This window comes from Argentina silus, assembly GCF_951799395.1.
Source record: "Argentina silus genome assembly, chromosome: 15".
NCBI classification, from domain to species: Eukaryota; Metazoa; Chordata; class Actinopteri; order Argentiniformes; family Argentinidae; genus Argentina; species Argentina silus.
In genome coordinates this window covers 9,276,766-9,295,686 of record NC_139669.1, presented here as the reverse complement: position 1 = coordinate 9,295,686, position 18,921 = coordinate 9,276,766, and the positions used below count along the sequence as shown (strand labels likewise).

General features: G+C 47.9%; 1 protein-coding gene across 1 annotated transcript in view; it reads left to right on the top strand.

Moving 5' to 3' along the window:
• Positions 1-269: 269 nt before the first annotated feature.
• The window catches only part of LOC310816136 (teneurin-1-like), a gene marked incomplete at its 5' end in the record, with an annotated part of 101,666 nt that continues 83,014 nt past the window's right edge, over positions 270-18,921 (top strand). Inside the window, 2 exons of the mRNA XM_083686149.1 lie at positions 270-486; positions 3,340-3,609. Coding sequence (XP_083542275.1) covers positions 270-486; positions 3,340-3,609 — 487 coding nt within the window. The remainder of the gene's footprint in view (positions 487-3,339; positions 3,610-18,921) is intronic.

Here is an 18,921-nt window from a genome sequence, read left to right as displayed (position 1 = left end):
TCACGGCAGCCATGTAAAACGCCTTCAGGGCAATATTGACAAAGGATTTGAAACCAAGCTGCTGCCATTGAATCACTGGATTTAGAACCAGAAACCAAAGTTATTGTGAATAAACGCGACGGAATGGACTTATGCAGCAATATAGAATAACTATAGCGTAAATATATGTTTCCCTCTCCCTCTCTCCTTCCAGACTCCACTGTTGTGTGTGTTGTGGCCCTGCTGACTGAGTGAGTGAGTGAGTGAGTGAGTAAAGGAGTGTTTCTGCCATGGAGGAGATGGACAGTAAGCCCTACCAGCCGTTGTCTAAGGGACGCCATGAGATGGAGATGTGTTACACCAGCTCGTCTGACGAGAGCGAGGACGGACGCGCCCACCACCGCTCCTACACGTCCCGCGAGACGCTCCCTGACTACACACACGAACTACGACTGACCCTCAGCACCCACAGAGACAGGCAGAGCAACTACAGCCAGCCACAGCCAGGTAACTAACACACACACACACACACACACACACACACACACACACAGAGAGACAGCCCCCCACTATCTCCCTTTAAAAGGGCCAGAGAGTATTACCTGTATTTAGGGACCAAAATGAGCCAGACTGACATTTGGGAGACAGCGAATTACCTTCCATCTCCTGAGGTGATATTTCTCTCCCACGGCTAAACTGGGTCATCCTGCACCCTCTCTGGCCTCACCTGGAATGGAATGGAATCCCCCCCCACCCTCTCCACCCGTCTCCTCCCCACTCTCCCCCTCTCCCTCTCCTGCTGGCGAAGGCAGGAGAAATGGGCCAGGGCACAGTGTGATGGATGGGCCTTATGCCGGCCGTGTGTGGTGTTCGGAGAGAAAGTGCACCTCATCAGGAGAGCGCTGTGCAGGCTTTACTGTGATCAATAGACAGTGGCTGTGTGCTCTGTGCCCCCACCTCCTGCCTCCAGCTGCAGCCTCAGCTATGGCTACATACCGAACATGCTAACAAGTATACGTATCACTCAGAACAGTTTTGCAACACCTGACAACGCAGCTTCAGTGACCCTACCTCCCTGACCCCCCCCCCCCCTCCCCACAAACCCCCCTCTAGATAAGATAATGGTGTGCCCCCTTACCCTCTCTCCTCTTTTCCACCCACCCACCCTCCTCTTCTCTCCACTCTTATCTTTGTTATTCCTACGGTTCTGATGAGCTGTAGCAGTGCTATAATGTCACCGACTGTGGGGTCATGACACCGTCTGCACTGAAGCAGTAGGTGAGAGAGGTGCTCATTGTAGCCCTAATGGTCAGCCTGACTATGGTCTGCCGTTGAACAAACACATGGTTTTAAACCTGAAAGAATGGATCTTTTATCTGCACTAGCTGTTAACAGCTAACATTTTCTTTTTGAATTAAAACATCACGCTGTCTTTGTATACTATTGTATACGTCTCCACAGACTTTGCATACCTCTTGAGGCATTCATCTATTCCTCTTTTGTTCCTTTGCTTCTTGGCAAAGGGGGGTGTAGACTTTCTAAAGACATATTTATTTAAGCCATAATGCCCGAGAGGCCATTTTTTATCCTCGGTATTGTCCCGGGTAGGGGGGTTGTTAGGCACAGCGCAAGGCTCTCGGCCAATCACAATGCTTGTTTTCATCAGCCCGTTGTATAAAGACATTTATGGCATTGTGGAAATCTTGTAGTGTGTACCATTAAAGATGTATTCATGTATAATGTACACAAGGATAATGCTTAATTATGTGAGACATTTTTATAGACGTGACTGTGTGCTTTAAAGGAAAGGCCCACGCCAGCCAGTTTTGCTTCCTGGCTTTTCTTGAGAAAAATACTCAAAGAAAGAAGGTCAACGAGTGGTGATGTTAGTAATTCACAGAGCTATATGGGGAAAGTAAAGCCAGATCTACACTCACTGATCACTTTATTAGGAACACTATAATAATACTGGGTAGGGGGTCCCTTTGCTCTCAAAACAGCCTCAATTCTTTGTGACATTGATTCCACAAGATGTTTGAAACATTCCTTTGAGATTCTGGTCCATGATGACATGATTGCATCAGGCAATTCCTGCAGATTTTTCAGGTTCACTTTCAAGCTGTGAATCTCCCATTCTACCACATCGCAAAGGTGTTCTATTGGATTCAGATCCGGTGGCTGGGAAGGCCACTGAAGAACACTGAACTCATTGTCATGTTCATGAAACCAGTTTGAGACGAATTTTGCTTTGTGACATGGTGCATTATCATGCTGGAAGTAGCCATTAGAATATGGGTAAATTGTGGCCATGAAGGGATGCACATGGTCAGCAACAATACTCAAATAGGCAGTGGTATTAAAGCAATGATTGATTGGTATTAACAGGCCCAAAGTGTGCCAGGAAAACATTCCCTACACCATTACACCACCTCCACCATGAGAAGGTTTACAGGTGTTCCTAATAAAGTGTTCCGTGAGTGTAGCTAAGAGCAATTCTCAATAAAATATATCAAAAGGTTGTTTGACTTGCACTAAAAAGCAGGTGAAGGGGCTTCAAGTCACCAAGAAAGGGTCTAAGAAAATCAAATATATTGCCCAAAATACACATACTTTGACCTCACAGTAAATGGCAATTTTCTGACTTGAATCATTGTTCAATAACATTGTATTGTACAGCACCATATTCACGGATTTCATATATCATCTAAAAAACATCAACATGACTAATGTGGGCTTTTAATACCTGGGAGACAAGGCAGCGTGTGTTTGAGTCTCATTTATTACCTCCGTCTGGGTAAATATTAATAAGTTCTGATCTTTACCTGTGCTCCACGCCCAGCTTGGAGAAGCTCTATGAGATCACAGGTTCTGTTTAAACAGCAGCTAACTTAACGTCTAACTTTACTCTGAAATAACACACACCTTCTGAAGACATTAGCGATATTTATAGAAAACATTCATTATCATATCATCTATATATCTTTATATAGTGCTTTTCTAAGACCCAAGAGGCTTTACAAAAGAAGTGGGACAGTACAATGGAAAAAAAATGAAATAAAATAGAAAAAAAAGACACAGCTAGGCCAGAAAAACAACACAGGGGCACAAACAGGATATTATTAAGGATATTCAGGGTATTCATCTAGAATATTTTCAACAAAATAGTTTTTAAATATCATTCATAATCATGTGATATAGACAAGACCTTTTCTCTACTGTCTCAATAAACATTTACTGCTGTAGCTTTAGCCTATCACTGTGAAGTAGAGTCGTAAATGACAATGAAATGGGTCCTAAACTTTTTACCTCTCCATCCCTCTCTTCCCTCTCTTCTCACCCCCCCCCCCCCCCCCCCCCCAGCCCAGATGAGTAGCCCAGACTACCATGATCAGGAGGGTGGGCTGTGCCCCCCCGGGCCTGCAGCTCGTGTCCCAGGGAGGGGCTACTCTCTGGGGGTGGGGTCGGACGTGGACACAGAGCCTGAGCCTGACCCCTCCCCTGGCCACGGCCTGCAGCACCTGTGGATGCGGGGCCTGAAATCCGAACAGAGCTCCTGTCTCTCCAGCCGAGCCAACTCCGCCCTCTCTCTCACCGACACTGAGCACGACAGGAAGTCAGAGCCAGAGAACGGTAAGCACCGCTTCCTGTGTTATTCTATAAAACGGGTGATATTTGGATGTTGCCGTTTAATTGACACATATTTATTACCAGCATTCCCTCTTGTTGTTCATGAATTGAATCAGAAAGAACAAAGGTTTGAAGAGAGGCTTGGGTAAGGCTTGGAAGCTAGAAGGCTCAGGGGAGACTGAGGAAGCCTGGTAGAGTGCAACGCTTTGGGGAGACTGAGGGAGGCTGGGAGGGTGGAGGGTGGAGGGTGGAATGCTTGCCTGGCACCAGAGGAAGGTTTGGTAATGAGCCAGGAGCCAGGAGTCAGGCCAGTACAGGTATCTGTTCTGTTCCGCTGGGCTTGGCTCAGCTCCCCGCAGATGGAGAGTTAGTTAGAGATGCACACACACACACACACACACACACACACAAAGACAGAGCTCTCCAACACATCCCCCCAAGGGCACTGTCTGTTTACACGGCTGTGAAAAGGTGCAAAGCATTCACTGGCAGGAGAGAGAGAGAGATGGGAGTGGGAGAGGGAGGGAGAGAGACAGTGGGAGTGGGAGAGGGAGGGAGAGAGACAGAGAGAATGGGAGTGGGAGTGGGAGAGGGAGGGAGAGAGACAGAGAGAATGGGAGTGGGAGAGGGAGGGAGAGAGAGAGAAAAAGAGAGAGAGAAAGAGAGAGCGCAGAAGAGAGAGCGGGCAACAGAGACAGAGAGAGAGAGAGAGACAGAGACAGTTAGAGAGAGGGAGCGTGACGGAGCAGGGCTTAGATGGAGTTGTTTACATTGGAAGCCTGCCAGGGTGGTGTTTAATGAGAGTGAGATTGGATAGGCCTTTTCACCGCTCCGCGTCTCCACCCCATGCAGAATCGGAATCACAGACGAGGCTCTCCACTCTCCACCCCGGAATACAGACGACAGCGAGAGAGAGAGATACTGGGCTCTCAGTATTACACCATAATCAATTTGTGATGGCTGTGTGTGTGTGTGTGTGTGTGTGTGTGTGTGTGTGTGTGTGTGTGTGTGTGTGTGTGTGTGTGTGTGTGTGTGTGTGTGTGTGTGTGTGTGTGTGTGTGTGTGTGTGTGTGTGTGTGTGTGTGTGTGTGTGTGTGTGTGTGCGCGTGTGCCTGTGCGCGCTCGTGTGTGGAGCTGTGTAAGCCTAACGGAGGAGCTGTGTCTTTATCCAGGGTCAAGAGTTTTTATCTTTTCTGTACACGGTCTGCCCCAGCATGCTCAGAAACAGCTGATCTCTCTCTGTCTACAGCTCTTAATGCAGCATGTCATACACAAAGCCATGGCCTGAGGCCTGAGAAGATCTACTCAACCTTAACCCAAACCTCTCACTTCCTTTCCCCATCCCTCCCTCCTTCAATCCTTATTTTCTCCCTCTGTCTCCCGCCGCTGTTTCCTGTCTCCATACTCCCGACCCCCCCCTAAGAGTCTCCTCCCTCCTCCGTCTCCCTCCCCCTGTCCTCCCTCCTCCCTCCTCCGTCTCCCTCCCCCCTATCTGTTTCCCCCTCCCCTCTCCCGTGCTGGCAGGTGTGTCCATGCGTAGCGTCCTCCAGCAGGAGAGATGCATTATGGATGTCACACACTCCTCCTCCTCCTCATCAGCATCACAAAGTCTCCCAGACTCCTCTGTTCTCACCTATTACCAAAGTTACGAGCCCGCCGTCCTAAAACGTCTGAGAGAAAGCGAAATCAAACAGCTAACATCCCCGCCAAGAATGAAACAGTGCATTTTAAGTGGGCTCGACCTTGCTCCCTTTTCGGTCTTCAAAGCTCCCTGTCTCCCAAACCCCCTTAATGATGTCAGCTTTCAAAATGGCAGCAATGCTTTTGTTCCTGCGACTGATTGAAGCTGACAAGTCAATTTGGAGTGTGTGTGTGTGTGTGTGTGTGTGTGTGTGTGTGTGTGTGTGTGTGTGTGTGTGTGTGTGTGTGTGTGTGTGTGTGTGTGTGTGTGTGTGTGTGTGTGTGTGTGTGTGTGTGTGTGTGTGTGTGTGTGTGTGTGTGTGTGTGTGGTGTGTTTTGAGCGTGAGACTTCCCCTGGGGAAGCTGCTGCAGGAGTGATGCCAATCGCTCAGCCCTGCGCTGACAAACAGGCAGGAACATCAGCAGCAGGCTGGCGGCTTGACACCACTGCGATGGATGAGATTAGCAATTACAAAAAGACAGAGCCAAGGGAGGTTCAGCCAGAGTTGACTACCCACGCACACACACACACACACAGACACGTATGTGCACACACCCACGCACACACAAACACATCTCACCTCTACACCCAACATTCCCACATTCATATATCATGAGAGGTTCAAAGCACATATGATACTGGTACTGTAGGAGTTGCACCAAGACATCAGAAGCCTTAACATAGGGAGAGAGGGAGGGAGGGAGAGAGGGAAGGGAGGTACTGTAGCGATAGGGAGATGAAGATCAAGCGAGAGAGAGAGAGAGAGCGGGAAAGAGAAAGAGAAAGGAAGTGAGATGGTATGTTCAGGGTGAGCCTGCAGTGAGGAATCGTCATAGAAACCAACCGTCTAGATGAGTTGTATTATGTCCATTATGACTCTCTTGTCCTGTAATGAGACTGTAATTAATTGGCCACTCTTTCATCTGCTTAATCAGATGTGGATTTAGCCTCCTCTTTAAACACTCCTCGTAATTTTTCTTGGCAGGGAATCAACAATTATTTCCTATAACGATCTCCAAATGGTTGCGGTCTGGCTTGGCTGAGCTGTGTTCAAAGACGCCACTTGTTGCACAGGGTTGCTGAGGGCACAGAGAGAGGGAGGGGAGCAGAGAGTCAGTTGCAGAATGATCTTAGTGCCTAATGAGCAGGCACTGCAGAGGGATACCATGCAGATACACACACCCACACACACACGCACGCACGCACGCAGACAGACAGACAGACAGACACACGCGTGTGCGCACATATTCACACACACACACACACACACGCACACGCACACTCACACGCACATGCGCACACACCACAATCTGGCAAGAAGGCCGCTGGCTAGAGGAGACGCTACAGAGACACACTGCTTTACACACAAGGTGCTGTTGTTGTTTCTTGGCAGTGTCCCAATTATACTTAGTTTAATTGCACATTTCAGTGGTTTGATAGGATATCAAGGTTTTGATGGTTGCTGTAATTGGATTTTGAGTACACGTCTCTCATAGCTTCTCCACAGTTGTGTAAGAAGATTCCACCTTTAATGGATCCCTATCCATCTGACTTTGACAAATCCTCAACTTTACGATGCTACCATGTGTTAGCATGCGACCAAAAAGCAACTCTGCCATCCAATTAAATAGTAAAGGATTACCATCTTGTGATGGAAGTGCTTGAAGTCATACATCAGTGATTGGGAGAAGCAATCAGATTGCCATGTGTCTTTTATGCTCTCTGCTTTCTCTGTGATATAAACCGGTAGAATCCCCAGATTTCCTGTCCTCAGCCAGGGTTAGATTGCTGTAACACCAGCTCAGCCTGTCAGCTTGGCAGCCCTAAAGCACCAGCACTAGTGTCTCACTGTTTCCCCAAGACTCAGCGTGTGCAAAACACACACACACACGCACGCACGCAGCATGCATGCATACACACACACACACACACACACACACACACACACACACACACACGCATAACTACTCCTCCAGGTCTTTACTTTCTCTGCCTCAGTCACATATAACACATGCACACATGCACACACGCACACACACACACACACACACGCATAACTACTCCTCCAGGTCTTTACTTTCTCTGCCTCAGTCACATATAACACATGCACACATGCACACACGCACACACACACACACACACACACACACACACACACATGGACGCATAACTACTCCTCCAGGTCTTTTACTTTCTCTGCCTCAGTCACATATAACACATCACACACACACACACACACACACACATCCATGCAGGCCTGGGAGCACAGCAGCAGTAGCCGTGCCTCTCAGTGTCTTCCAGAGCCAGCGTGTGTAAGTGGCCCCGCCAGACAAACAGCACTAGCAGGACTCCCCAGTTTAGCACACACAGTGGCCCAGGGGCTTTGCACCAATGGATTTGTCTATTAGCTCGTAAAGAACATTTCTCAGCACCGTATCGATCATCCCAGCTTTAACGTTTAAAGGGGTCTTTAAGTTGTAGAGTTGATCTAGTGGTACACGGACTCCCCTGGCGATTTTACGAGACTGAGAGATGATCAACTTAACCCCGGCGATGTGCTCGGCCAAAGGAAACACTATAAACGCCACGGCTGGGACTGGAAGCGGGCGTTTATTGAACAGCCGCTCCGCAGCGGGAGGAAATGTGGTTTCTGTTCTTCCTCCTCATGTAGGTCGGTGGGTTTGGTAGAGGAGACAGGGCTCTTTTTGATCTTGTGCAGAAGCCTCATTACGTAGTGAGGCTCGTGGAGGTCAGGAGCTGTCTCTGCGTTGGAGTCCTGGTCTCCCACTGGTTGCTCTCTTCAGCCCAGCGCTCCTGAGTACTGGACTGTATTCGAGGTGGTGGGGGTGTGAAGTGTGTGTGTGTGTGTGTGTGTGTGTGTGTGTGTGTGTGTGCGCGTGTGTGCGTTTGTGTGTCAGTCCATCTGTCTGTCCATGGAGCGGTTGGGGGTCTCCTCACAGCTTGTTCACCATGACAACGTCCCGTCTTTGCCAAGCTACTGTAACTGACAGCCCATTGTCAACCCCCCCCCCCCCCCCAACCCCCCCCGCATCACATCCTGTCCTAATGCCATGGCAACAGCGTTCAATCCCAAATGTGGCTCTCAGCATGTACATTAGAAAGCTTGCTATATAGAATGACAATCAATGGCACCGACCACTAGCTGTAATTCCAGGCCTCACTCCGTTGAGTTATGAGATCCTAGACACAGGGGGAGAGGTGGGAAGAGGGGAGGGAGGGCTGTTTTTATAAACAGTGGGAGAACAGGGCTTAAAGCTGTTTTTAGCTCCTGGCACAGTCAGAGTATTAAAATGAGAGGGAGTAGTGAGTGGCACATGAATAAGCTCACAGTGGAAAGGAACAATAGCTCTGAGAATGTACAAAGAGATTAATGGAGTCAGACTGTTCAGTAGGGATGTGTGTGTGTGTGTGTGTGTGTGTTTGCATATGCATGTGTGTGCGTGTATGTGTGTGTGTGTGTGTGTATGTGTGCGAGGGGTCAGCAGTGTGTTTACGTTGGCAGGACATGGCAAGGGGAAAATGAGGCCCTCACATAACGGTAAACACAGCTGGAGTGACAGGAGAATGTGTGTTGGGTACAGGAGGAAATTAAAATGTGGATTTGAAAGGAGAAATACTGTTTTTCATCTCCCTGTCTCTCAGTTGGGTCGAGAATGGCTTTTTCTTTGATCAAATTACATTTTGAAAGCATATTGCAAGAAGATAGAACGAAAAGAAGATCAAAAACTCTATTTCCTGGACTCAAACAGCAGTGGGGAAAACAGCAGTGTTGCTTATTGTGATTGAGCCTGTGGTGCTGTAACAGTCTTTGTGTTTACCGGCAGACCATTGGCCTCCTTGCAGTCTGCTTGATTGGTTGGGCCAGCAGGTACCAATACAGCACTTTTCTCTGTCAGTGGGTCCTCCAGTGGCCCACAATGCACCATGTCTATTAGCTGGGCAATGGACATATTGTGGTCTCTCTCTGTCAGGGGAGGCTGGTGGAGGTAGACATTGGAGGACAGGCTCATTGTAATGTATGGAATGGAGTGAGTAATAATTGTTTGAGTCTTTTTTTTGATACCATTCCTCATTCCATTTCATGCATTACAATGAGCCCGTCCTCCGATTTCTCCCTTCACCAGCCTTGACTGCACTCTGTAGTATCTAGAATGACTCTACTATAGTATCAGACATGTTCAGAGAATTTCCTGTGTCTGAATAAGGACAGCCAAGGCCCACTGAGAGAATGGAGTTATCCCAGGGGGTCCAAATGCCTCTGCTAAATGTTTGCCAGTAGTAATGGGTGCCACTGTGGCTTCAGTGCCAGTAGTAATGGCAGGTGGTTTGTTGGTGGCACAGAGCCCTGCATCTGTCAGTCTGCCAGCACACTGTCTATTCCACCTCTCATTATCTTCTCTCACTTCTCCCATCTCTGGACAGCTCATGCCTGAGCGAGCTTCACACACAAATCTGCTGACCGCCACAACTGCTGTCTGGATAGTCAGGCTTCCCTACCGTAGGTGACTATGTATTATACATGTGCTGTCCTAGAATCACATAAGGGATGTATTACACAAAGCAACATGAAATAATAATCAACTCAATTTGTTCCCTTATTTATTAATCCTGAGCTCAGGAGAGGACTTCTCATCGCTGGGAGATTTCCATGGATGATTTATGTGCCTGCATCGCAACCTTTGTCACAGACATGTTTAATTGAAAAAAGGAAAACACAATAGGAATGTGGAAAGCCATTAATTGTAGCGGTTAATTAACGTAAACATTAAATAAGGAGTTTTTTAATTGGTTTCTCTTGATGAGTGCAGGGATCTGGGGGTGTCCAAGATCTGAAGCTGTAAATAACTGGTAACGCACGCACGCACGTACATGTACATGCACACACACACACACACACACACACACACACACACACACACACACACACACACACACACACACCCACCCTCGCTCCACTTCGCTGTCAGGAATACAAATGCAGCATTTTTATAAAGTGACATTGACATGATGTATGTCCAGGCTAAAAGCTAAACTCTCATCCCCAGAAGAGATGTATTTGTTAAGATAAGACATGACAGATTGACACAACACATTACCTTCATATTTACAATACATAGATTTATCTCAAGGCCTATGAGCCCAGGGAACACTTACATTTTAACTGAATTGTGAGACATTTGACAGTGATGTGTGTGTGTGTGTGTGTGTGTGTGTGTGTGTATGTTTGTGATAACCTGCCACTCAGTCATAGTCTATGTAATAAGTAATTGCTATTAGTCTGTCACACAGAGAAATCCCTCGTGTGTGTGTGTGTGTGTGTGTGTGTGTGTGTGTGTGTGTGTGTGTGTGTGTGTGTGTGTGTGTGTGTGTGTGTGTGTGTGTGTGTGTGTGTGTGTGTGTGTGTGTGTGTGTGTGTGTGTGTGTGTGAACAACTGTCTGCAGAGGACTGAGGGTACAGGCGTTAATGCAGACAATCACTCAGCTAGATGGATAACCACAACGCCAGACAGATAATCACATTGTTAAATGCCCATGCTAAAAAGCCACAGAACACAAAATGCATGGATATTTTATGAGCAGCTAGAGAACACAGTTTGCCAAGTGAATTTACACTTAAGTGGCCATATGTAAATGTCAGTGGTGACAGAGGAGGAGGAGAAGTGGAAGCGGTTCTAATAGCCGATGCAAAGCTGCTGCCAGACATTCTCAATAACTAGTAAACTAATAGATTCTGTGGTGACGGCCAAACAAATGGTTGTTGTCCAGATAGAGCCTGTGTGTGTGTGTGTGTGTGTGTGTGTGTGTGTGTGTGTGTGTGTGTGTGTGTGTGTGTGTGTGTGTGTGTGTGTGTGTGCGCGTGTGCATGCTGAAGCACATTAACACCTGACTGTGTTGTCAGTCTGGCCAGAATGGATACAGTCAGATGGACAGACGGTCACACAGCTGAGTGGACAGATAACACACCCAGCCAAGCCAGCATGGTTGTGTCCGTGCAGAAAGGTGGTACCAGTAAGCCAGCATCCGTCAATCCCGGTACTGAAGAGCCACAGGGTGTACAGGCATTTAGTTCCAGCTTAGTATTACACGCCCGATTCAACTGATCAACAATTCATCAACCTCTGAATGGTTGAATCAGGAGCGATTGCCCTTGGGAAAGACACATGCTTGCACACTCTGTAAATCCAACCAACCAATCAGACACTGTTTCTGAAGAAGGTTTTGATCCAGCCAATTCCAGCTCCTCCATTCAAACACACGGCTCGTCAGCCTTGATAAGAGTGTGTGTCTAAATGGCTGCATTCTGAAGTCAAAGTAGAGATAGGAAAATGTATTTTATAGCTGAGTCATTTTAGACCAGATTTCAGCAGATATCATTCAGGTGGAAGGAAGGAAGGGAGGGGGGGGGGGGGGGGGGGGGAGAAAGGGACGAGACAAAAGGGAATGGGGGAGAGGGAGCGAGAGAGATTAGAGGGAGCAAGAGGAGAGAAGAAGGGAGGGGAAGAGCTCTTAGCAGCAAGCAATGTATCTGCAGTCCTACGGTATATTAACTGAATGATGCATGCCGAGCGATATGGAAATGCGCGATCATGGCTAATGTGTGCAGGGCCAGAGGCAGAGGAGACAGATTCATCTAGTGGAGCATGCACATGTCTTCTCTGAGCCCAGGAGAGAGACGGCACAGCCAAGTGTATCCCGGCTGGCGTAGGAGTGTTGTGTTAATATCTGACGAGGGGACGTTTGCTTGCAACATGGGTGATAATCGTTTATGAAAGAAACATCTGAGCTGCTACTGCTGCTGGCGTTGGTTGACACTGTAATGACGGTGTGATAACTGGGAGATCAGATGAACTCGGGGAATGTTCCTCCTTTTTTAGATTTCTGCTCTGGTTAATGGTAGAATCACAGTAATGGAATTGCTATATCGGCCTACAGTACCGTATCCTCATTTACTGTTAGGATCATAACCGGTAGTAAAAAGCAATTATATTGTTCATGCATATTATTCTATGCGTGATACAGTCAGTCTCTCATTGTGTGTGTACTGTTCTCTCACCTCCGTGGCTACGTGCAGAGCAGAGTAATGACACGACACACACACAACACACAACACACACACACACACACACACACACACACACACACACACACACACATGGTACATCCACCCACCCACCCTGTAGTTCCATGCTACCTGCCCCTGAAATCTATTCATCACACAGACCTAGATACCTCACACCTCACACACACCTCCTATATCTCGAACCTGGAGTAACACACACACACACACACACAGACACACACCATGCAGGACACCACACACCCATATACTCTAGCCAGGCAGAACATGTATCATACAGTAGGCCTCAGTGCATAGTCATCTTCTTTCTTCCTCTTTCCTTCTCTCATATGCCTGTGTGTGTGTGTGTGTGTGTGTGTGGTGTGTGTGCGTGCATGTGTGTGTAGAGTTAGATCTTAGCAGACCTCCTGGCTGTCCACATTTATATGTCTGAAAATCAATGTGTGTTTGGGAGCCAAGGTAGGGATTGAGAGTGGTGGGCGTGGCCACAGGTCAGAGGTGCGGCGAGGGCTTATTGATTGGCCAGCCTCAGCATGTGTAGAGGACGGCAGGAGATATTTTGAAAACGGTTGGCGTTTAAAACAACATAAACTCATATTATTGACATAGCAGTGGACAGCACTGTAGCACCCGTCCCCCTGCTACGGACCGACCTGCCACCACCAATCTATACCCCCCCCCCGTCCCCCTCTCTCTCTCTAGGAAATGGAGAGTATTCGTCCTCGTTATCTCCCTGAGCGCTGTGGAAAAGGCTGTCATTTTCAACTGAAGTGCCCAGGCCTGCTGTCATTGTGGATTAAGGCTTCCCTGGCCTGAGAATAATAACAGAGAGGATGGTACATTTCTGCATACGTCTGAAACAGGCGGAGGCTGGCGGAGGTAGAAATCGGAGGACGGGCTCATTGTAAGGCGTGCGACGGAATGTGGAATGGTATCAAACACTTTTGATACCTATTCCATGCATTACAATGAGCCCGCCCTCCGATTTCTACCTCCACCAGCCCTGATCTGAAACTGAAATGCAAGAAAGTCCAGATAATCCATTCAGCCTGCTTTACGTTGCCTGTGTGTGTGTGTGTGTGTGTGTGTGTGTGTGTGTGTGTGTGTGTGTGTGTGTGTGTGTGTGTGTGTGTGTGTGTGTGTGTGTGTGTGTGTGTGTGTGTGTGTGAGACTGTCCCCACTGTATAGCTCCATCACACAGACACAGATAACAGCCTGCTACCTAACTAGCCTGTAGCGAAGAATGTGGCCTTCGTAAGCGGTGAGTGGGTGGGCCTGTTTAAGACGCTGTCCCCCCCCGCCTGCCCCCCCTCCCCCCTGCCTGCCAGCCCACTCAGTCGTGTCCGGGCTTGCACCAAATACATGTTTCTGTCACAAGCTTCATGTCAGCTTTTTTACATGAGCTTTGAGGAATGGGGAAGGAACCGGTCATCTTGACAGTCTGAGAGTGGAAGTCACGCTGCCAGGATCTTAAATGTTTTACAGCCTTAATGGGACTCCAGAAATAGCAATGTTAATGTCTTCTGACTCTTTTAGGAAGTTGGGGTGAGAGTCTGTGTGTCTGTGTGTGTCCGTGTGTGTGTGTCTGTGTGTTTGTTTGTGTGTGTGTGTGTGTGTGTGTGCGTGTGTGTGTGAGTTTGAGAGAGAGTGAGTCTAATGGATCTGACTGAGGAATCCTAACATGCAATTGAATCTATCGTTGAATCTGGGGCTTCTCTATGATTCCTTATCTCCCACTTAGTGCACTGCTTATGACTAGAGTGCTATGTGGCAGATCCACAGTGTAGCTCTGGTTAACATGAGTGCACTCTAAAAGGTGTCATTTAAGTAAGTCACCTTACTTAATCACCCAGAGACACCCAAAGAAACTCTACAACCAGGCTTGCCCTGAAGAAGACGCAGAACAAACGTGATTACACAGCATCGACATTGAACTTTTCCTCCTGAAGGAGTGTTCAATCTTTTTTTGGGCTCCTGGCATATTATATATTCTGTGCTTTTGCTGATTTGGAGCAGTTAAACATCTCTCAGCATGGGCCCTGCTCTCAGACAGGCTGTGAGTTAGCCTATTGATTCTCCTGCTCTTAGCAGTGTGCCTTCCCTTCCCGCAATCCATGCTAAATGTATTACCTATAGATATGGCTACAATGTCCTTTTCAGCAAATCACATTTAGCCAGACGGCTATCTTTAAAGACGCAGCCTATTTTGGAGCCAGAGTGAATGGAGTGTGACTGGACTAGAGGATGCTGTTGTGATCCACATCAAAAGCTGGGGAGGTTTTGTTATAAGAGATTTGATAAGGCTTTAGGTCAACCCAGTGGTGGAAAGATTGGTGGAAAAAGTACGCGAAAGTAAAAGGATAGTAAGTAAAAGTGAAGAGTCATCCTGCCTCTGAAAATTCCTCCCATTATTCGGTAATCCATAGGGTGCGTTGTATAGCGTTGCATTGGTGGCACGTCTCGCGACCGATTACAGCGGTGTCAATTTTCCGCTATTTCGTCGCCTGCCTATTCTCCGCAAATGCACGGGTATTGTCCATTGATATTGTCGCTTGTATGAAAAGCTGCTAATTTTACACATGAGAACTGAAGTTGGAACAGTCATGCGTATTAAATTCATGTCAAAGTATTCATTAAACTGTTGAATGCACACAGTCTGCGCGTGTTACGATGAGAGTAGCAAAACCGGTTATATAGTCAAAATGCATATCAATCCCGTTTTTTGGACAGAAATCATGCATTTGTAACACGTAATGAAGGTGTCAGTGAAACATGTATCGGAGTAAAAGTACAGATTTTTCTTTAAAAAGATAATTAAATGGAATAAAAGTAGATATCACCCCATCGTACTCTCTTCTACCCCCCCCCCCCCCCCCCTCTTCTACCCCCCCCACACACACACACACACACTGTACTGTACCTCGGTCTGTGGAACATGGAGGAGAGCAGCACTGATTGTTGAGTAGAGCAATCACAAAGCTTTGATGTTAATCACAGATCTCTCTCTCTCTCTATTGGTGATGTGATGGAGGGAGTATACAATGGAGGGGAGGCTTTTAGAGGAGTGAGATGTTCTGTCGTGATTGCTCTCTCCCTCATTCACTGTAGCCAGTGCAGAAATCAAGCTATAGAGAGTACTGCATATCTGGGGAGGCTGGTGGAGGTAGAAATCGGAGGACAGGCTCATTGTAATGCATGGAACAGAATGAGGGATGGTATCAAATGCATGTGTTTGGTACCATTCCACATTCCATTCCATGGATTACAATGAGCCTGTCCTTTGATGTCTACCTCCACCAGCCTCCCCTGCTGTATATCTGCATGGCATTACAGAGTTGGACAGGCTTATATGACTGTATCTGTCAAACTAAACCTGCCAAATGTTCTGACGACTCTACTGTACGTTGTTCAGATTAATTTGATTGGCTCCTGTGGTTTAAGATGACAGGCCTGTTGTGTTGTAGTCATGCTGACTGATCCCCTGGTGACATCCTGTGTTCTAGTAGCACCTGCATTAGTTTATGTAGTGACTGTGTGTTTGGCAGCAAGTGGCTGTTTCTGTGGGGGCGTGTGTGTGTCTGGGTGTCTGTGTGTGTGTGTGTGTGTGTGTGTGTGTTCCTCTTTGTGCATGTGACATCTCTTTCCAGAGTCTATCAGGCTGTGCTCTGGCCCTCTGACAGACAGTTCCATTAAATCATCCAGCAGTGGTAACCCACAGCGACAGGCCAACGCCCCCTCGGCGGGGTTGGCCCATCAGCCCCTCTCACGCGCCTAACGACGAAGTAAACATGCTAAATTGTCTGTCAGAGTGAAAGTACAGAAGTAGGCTGTGAATACCGTGTCGTGTGTGGCTGTCAGAAGTGAGTTTATTCATCATTGCACCAGGGTTAACTATAATTGCCAGCCTTGGTCCCTCTGGAGCGTACATTCAGTAAAATATGATGACAACACACAACATAGTAAGTGCTAAATGTTACATGTATCCCCGCTGAAGAGTGGTGTGTGTGCGTGTGCGTGTGCGTGTGCGTGTGCGTGTGCGTGTGCGTGTGTGTGTGTGCATGTGTGTGTGCTCTGTGATGACTGTACTGTGGTCCTGATAAGGCCTGTCTGGAGCCTGCACGTCATTATACATGATTACACTGTCCTGCACATGGTGTGTGTACACGTTTGCAGGGATGGGGACACCGCAGTGGAGGCTGGTGGAGGTAGAAATCGGGACGACGGGGCTCATTGAAATGCATAACGTGTGCGTGTTTTGATACTATTCGTCATTCTGTTCCATGAATTACAATGAGCCCGTCCTCCGGTGTCTACCTCCACCAGCCTCTCCTGCTCTGCTGTGTCCCTATCCCGTCACACTTTACACGAGAAGAGAAGAGACCAAAGAGGGGGAAGCTCAGAAGACAAGAGAAATGTGAATGTGCTATGTTCTAAAACACCCCTATGGCTGGAGGCAGTGTTTCTGCGTGAGTGGGCCTCGAGTGGACAGAGAGGCTTAGAGAGAGAACGTCAGAGAGGGCTGGGGACCTGGAGCTGTTGAGCTGTGAAGTAGGGAGGAGAGGCTCCTGTCTGGTTATATTTAGCTGCAGGGCCGGGGTGTGATGTGCATGGTTCTGTGTTAATCAGAGAGAGAGGAGCGTGTCCTTGGGCCACTGTTGAGGGTCAGGAAGGGCCTGTTAGCCTTAGAGACCCCTGGCCGGGACAGGTCTGGCAGGCCTGCTAAACACCCATTACCCCCCGACAGAGAGAGAGAAACACACACACACACACACACGCAGACACACACACATACACACACACACACACACACATACATACACACTACACTTTTTATCTCCAACCCTATTGAGGACTGTTGGCGAGCGAGCGGTGCCATGGTAACGGGACAGCCTGCCATGGCGTGTCTCCCTGTATCCCTCGGTCTCCTCCTCTCCTCTAAAAGTAAAATTACCACAGGCACCACTCTAGGGAGAGCAGGGGAAGAGGGGAGGGGGGAGGGAGGGAGGGAGAGGGAGGGTGGGTGGGAGGGAGGAAGGGAGGAGAGGAGCGGTTGTAAGGAGCCCGGGGAAAGCTGAGATGGAGGGGAGGGAGAAGGGAGGGTGCGCTTGACATTTGTGTTTACGTTGATGGAAAAGGCCACTCCTGGGCGGCTTCTCTCCTCCCTTTATCCATCCTTCCTTCCATCCTGACTCTCTCTTTATCCAGCCCTCCAGCCCTCTCTCTCTCTAACTCCTTCTTGGTCCTCCCTTAAGCCTTTAACTCTCTCTCTCCATCTCCCTCTCCATCCCTCCTCTTCTCCTCTCTCCATCTCCCTCTCCATCCCTCCTCTTCTCCTCTCTCCATCTCTCCATCTCTCCATCCCTTTCTCTGTTCGCCCCAGACGATGATGGGACTCATAAAGGCTCCCAGATGAGTGTATAGCTAATGGCTGATGAATAATGCATGACAAGCAGGATTTAGAGACCAGAGTCTATTAGCCAGACCAAATACTGTGGGCTTTTATTAAAGAGGAACACTTACAATTACAAACTACATTAAAGCCAGGGCCCTATCTCTCTCCCTCTCTCTCTCTCTCTTTCTCTCTCTCTGTCCGTCTCTCTCTCTCAATCTGACTTGACTTCATTATGTTTTTGTCTTTATGTTTTCATAGCCTCATCTCCACTAACCCTTTTAGTTGGGGTCACGTTTAGTCTTTTCAAGTTGGGTCTTTTCTCTTGTGTCTTTTATGTTGGAGCTGTGCAGCCTGACCCTTTTAGTCACAGTCATCCAGGGAGAGACAAGAAGGGGAGGCCAGGTCAGCCATGGGGGCTATCACACTTATATTAAAGAGCCTGTATGATGTGTGTGGCTCGTGTGTGTGTGTGTGTGTACGATGTTCACAATGTTCACTGGATGTGGTCCATTGTGTGTGTGTGTGTGTGTGTGTGTGTGTGTGTTTGTGAGTGTTTGCGTGCATGCGTACCTGTGTTTACACCTGTGAGTGTGGCTGTGGCTGTGTGTGTGTGTGTGTGTGTGTGTGTGTGTGTGTGTGTGTGTGTGTGTGTGTGTGTGTGTGTGTGTGTGTGTGTGTGTGTGTGTGTGTGTGTGTGTGTGTGTGTGGTACAGTATACAGTGTGCGTCAGCAGATGCTCAGATGGATGACCAAACGTGTTCTGTGATGGCTGCACTCTGGTCGTGATAAGGCCTGTCAGGAGCCTGCACATCATTATACATGATTACACTGTCCTGCACATGGCTGCTAATGGATAGTAATAACTCTGAGTGTCTGGAAGTGGCTGGAAGTGGCTGGTGAATAGTCATGAGATGCTAGACTAATGGGGGTCTAACTGTCCTCCTTCACGATTAGATATTTCTTCACACTCAGACAGTGTTCATCTGCATATTGGTAGTTTACATAATATGAAGATACATATTCATATTTACGTTATCTGCATCAGGGGAGGCTGGTGGAGGGAGACATCGGCTCATTGTAATGCATGGGATGAAATGTGTTTGGTGTAGAGGATATGTTACAGTGGATCATCAGCGTTGACAT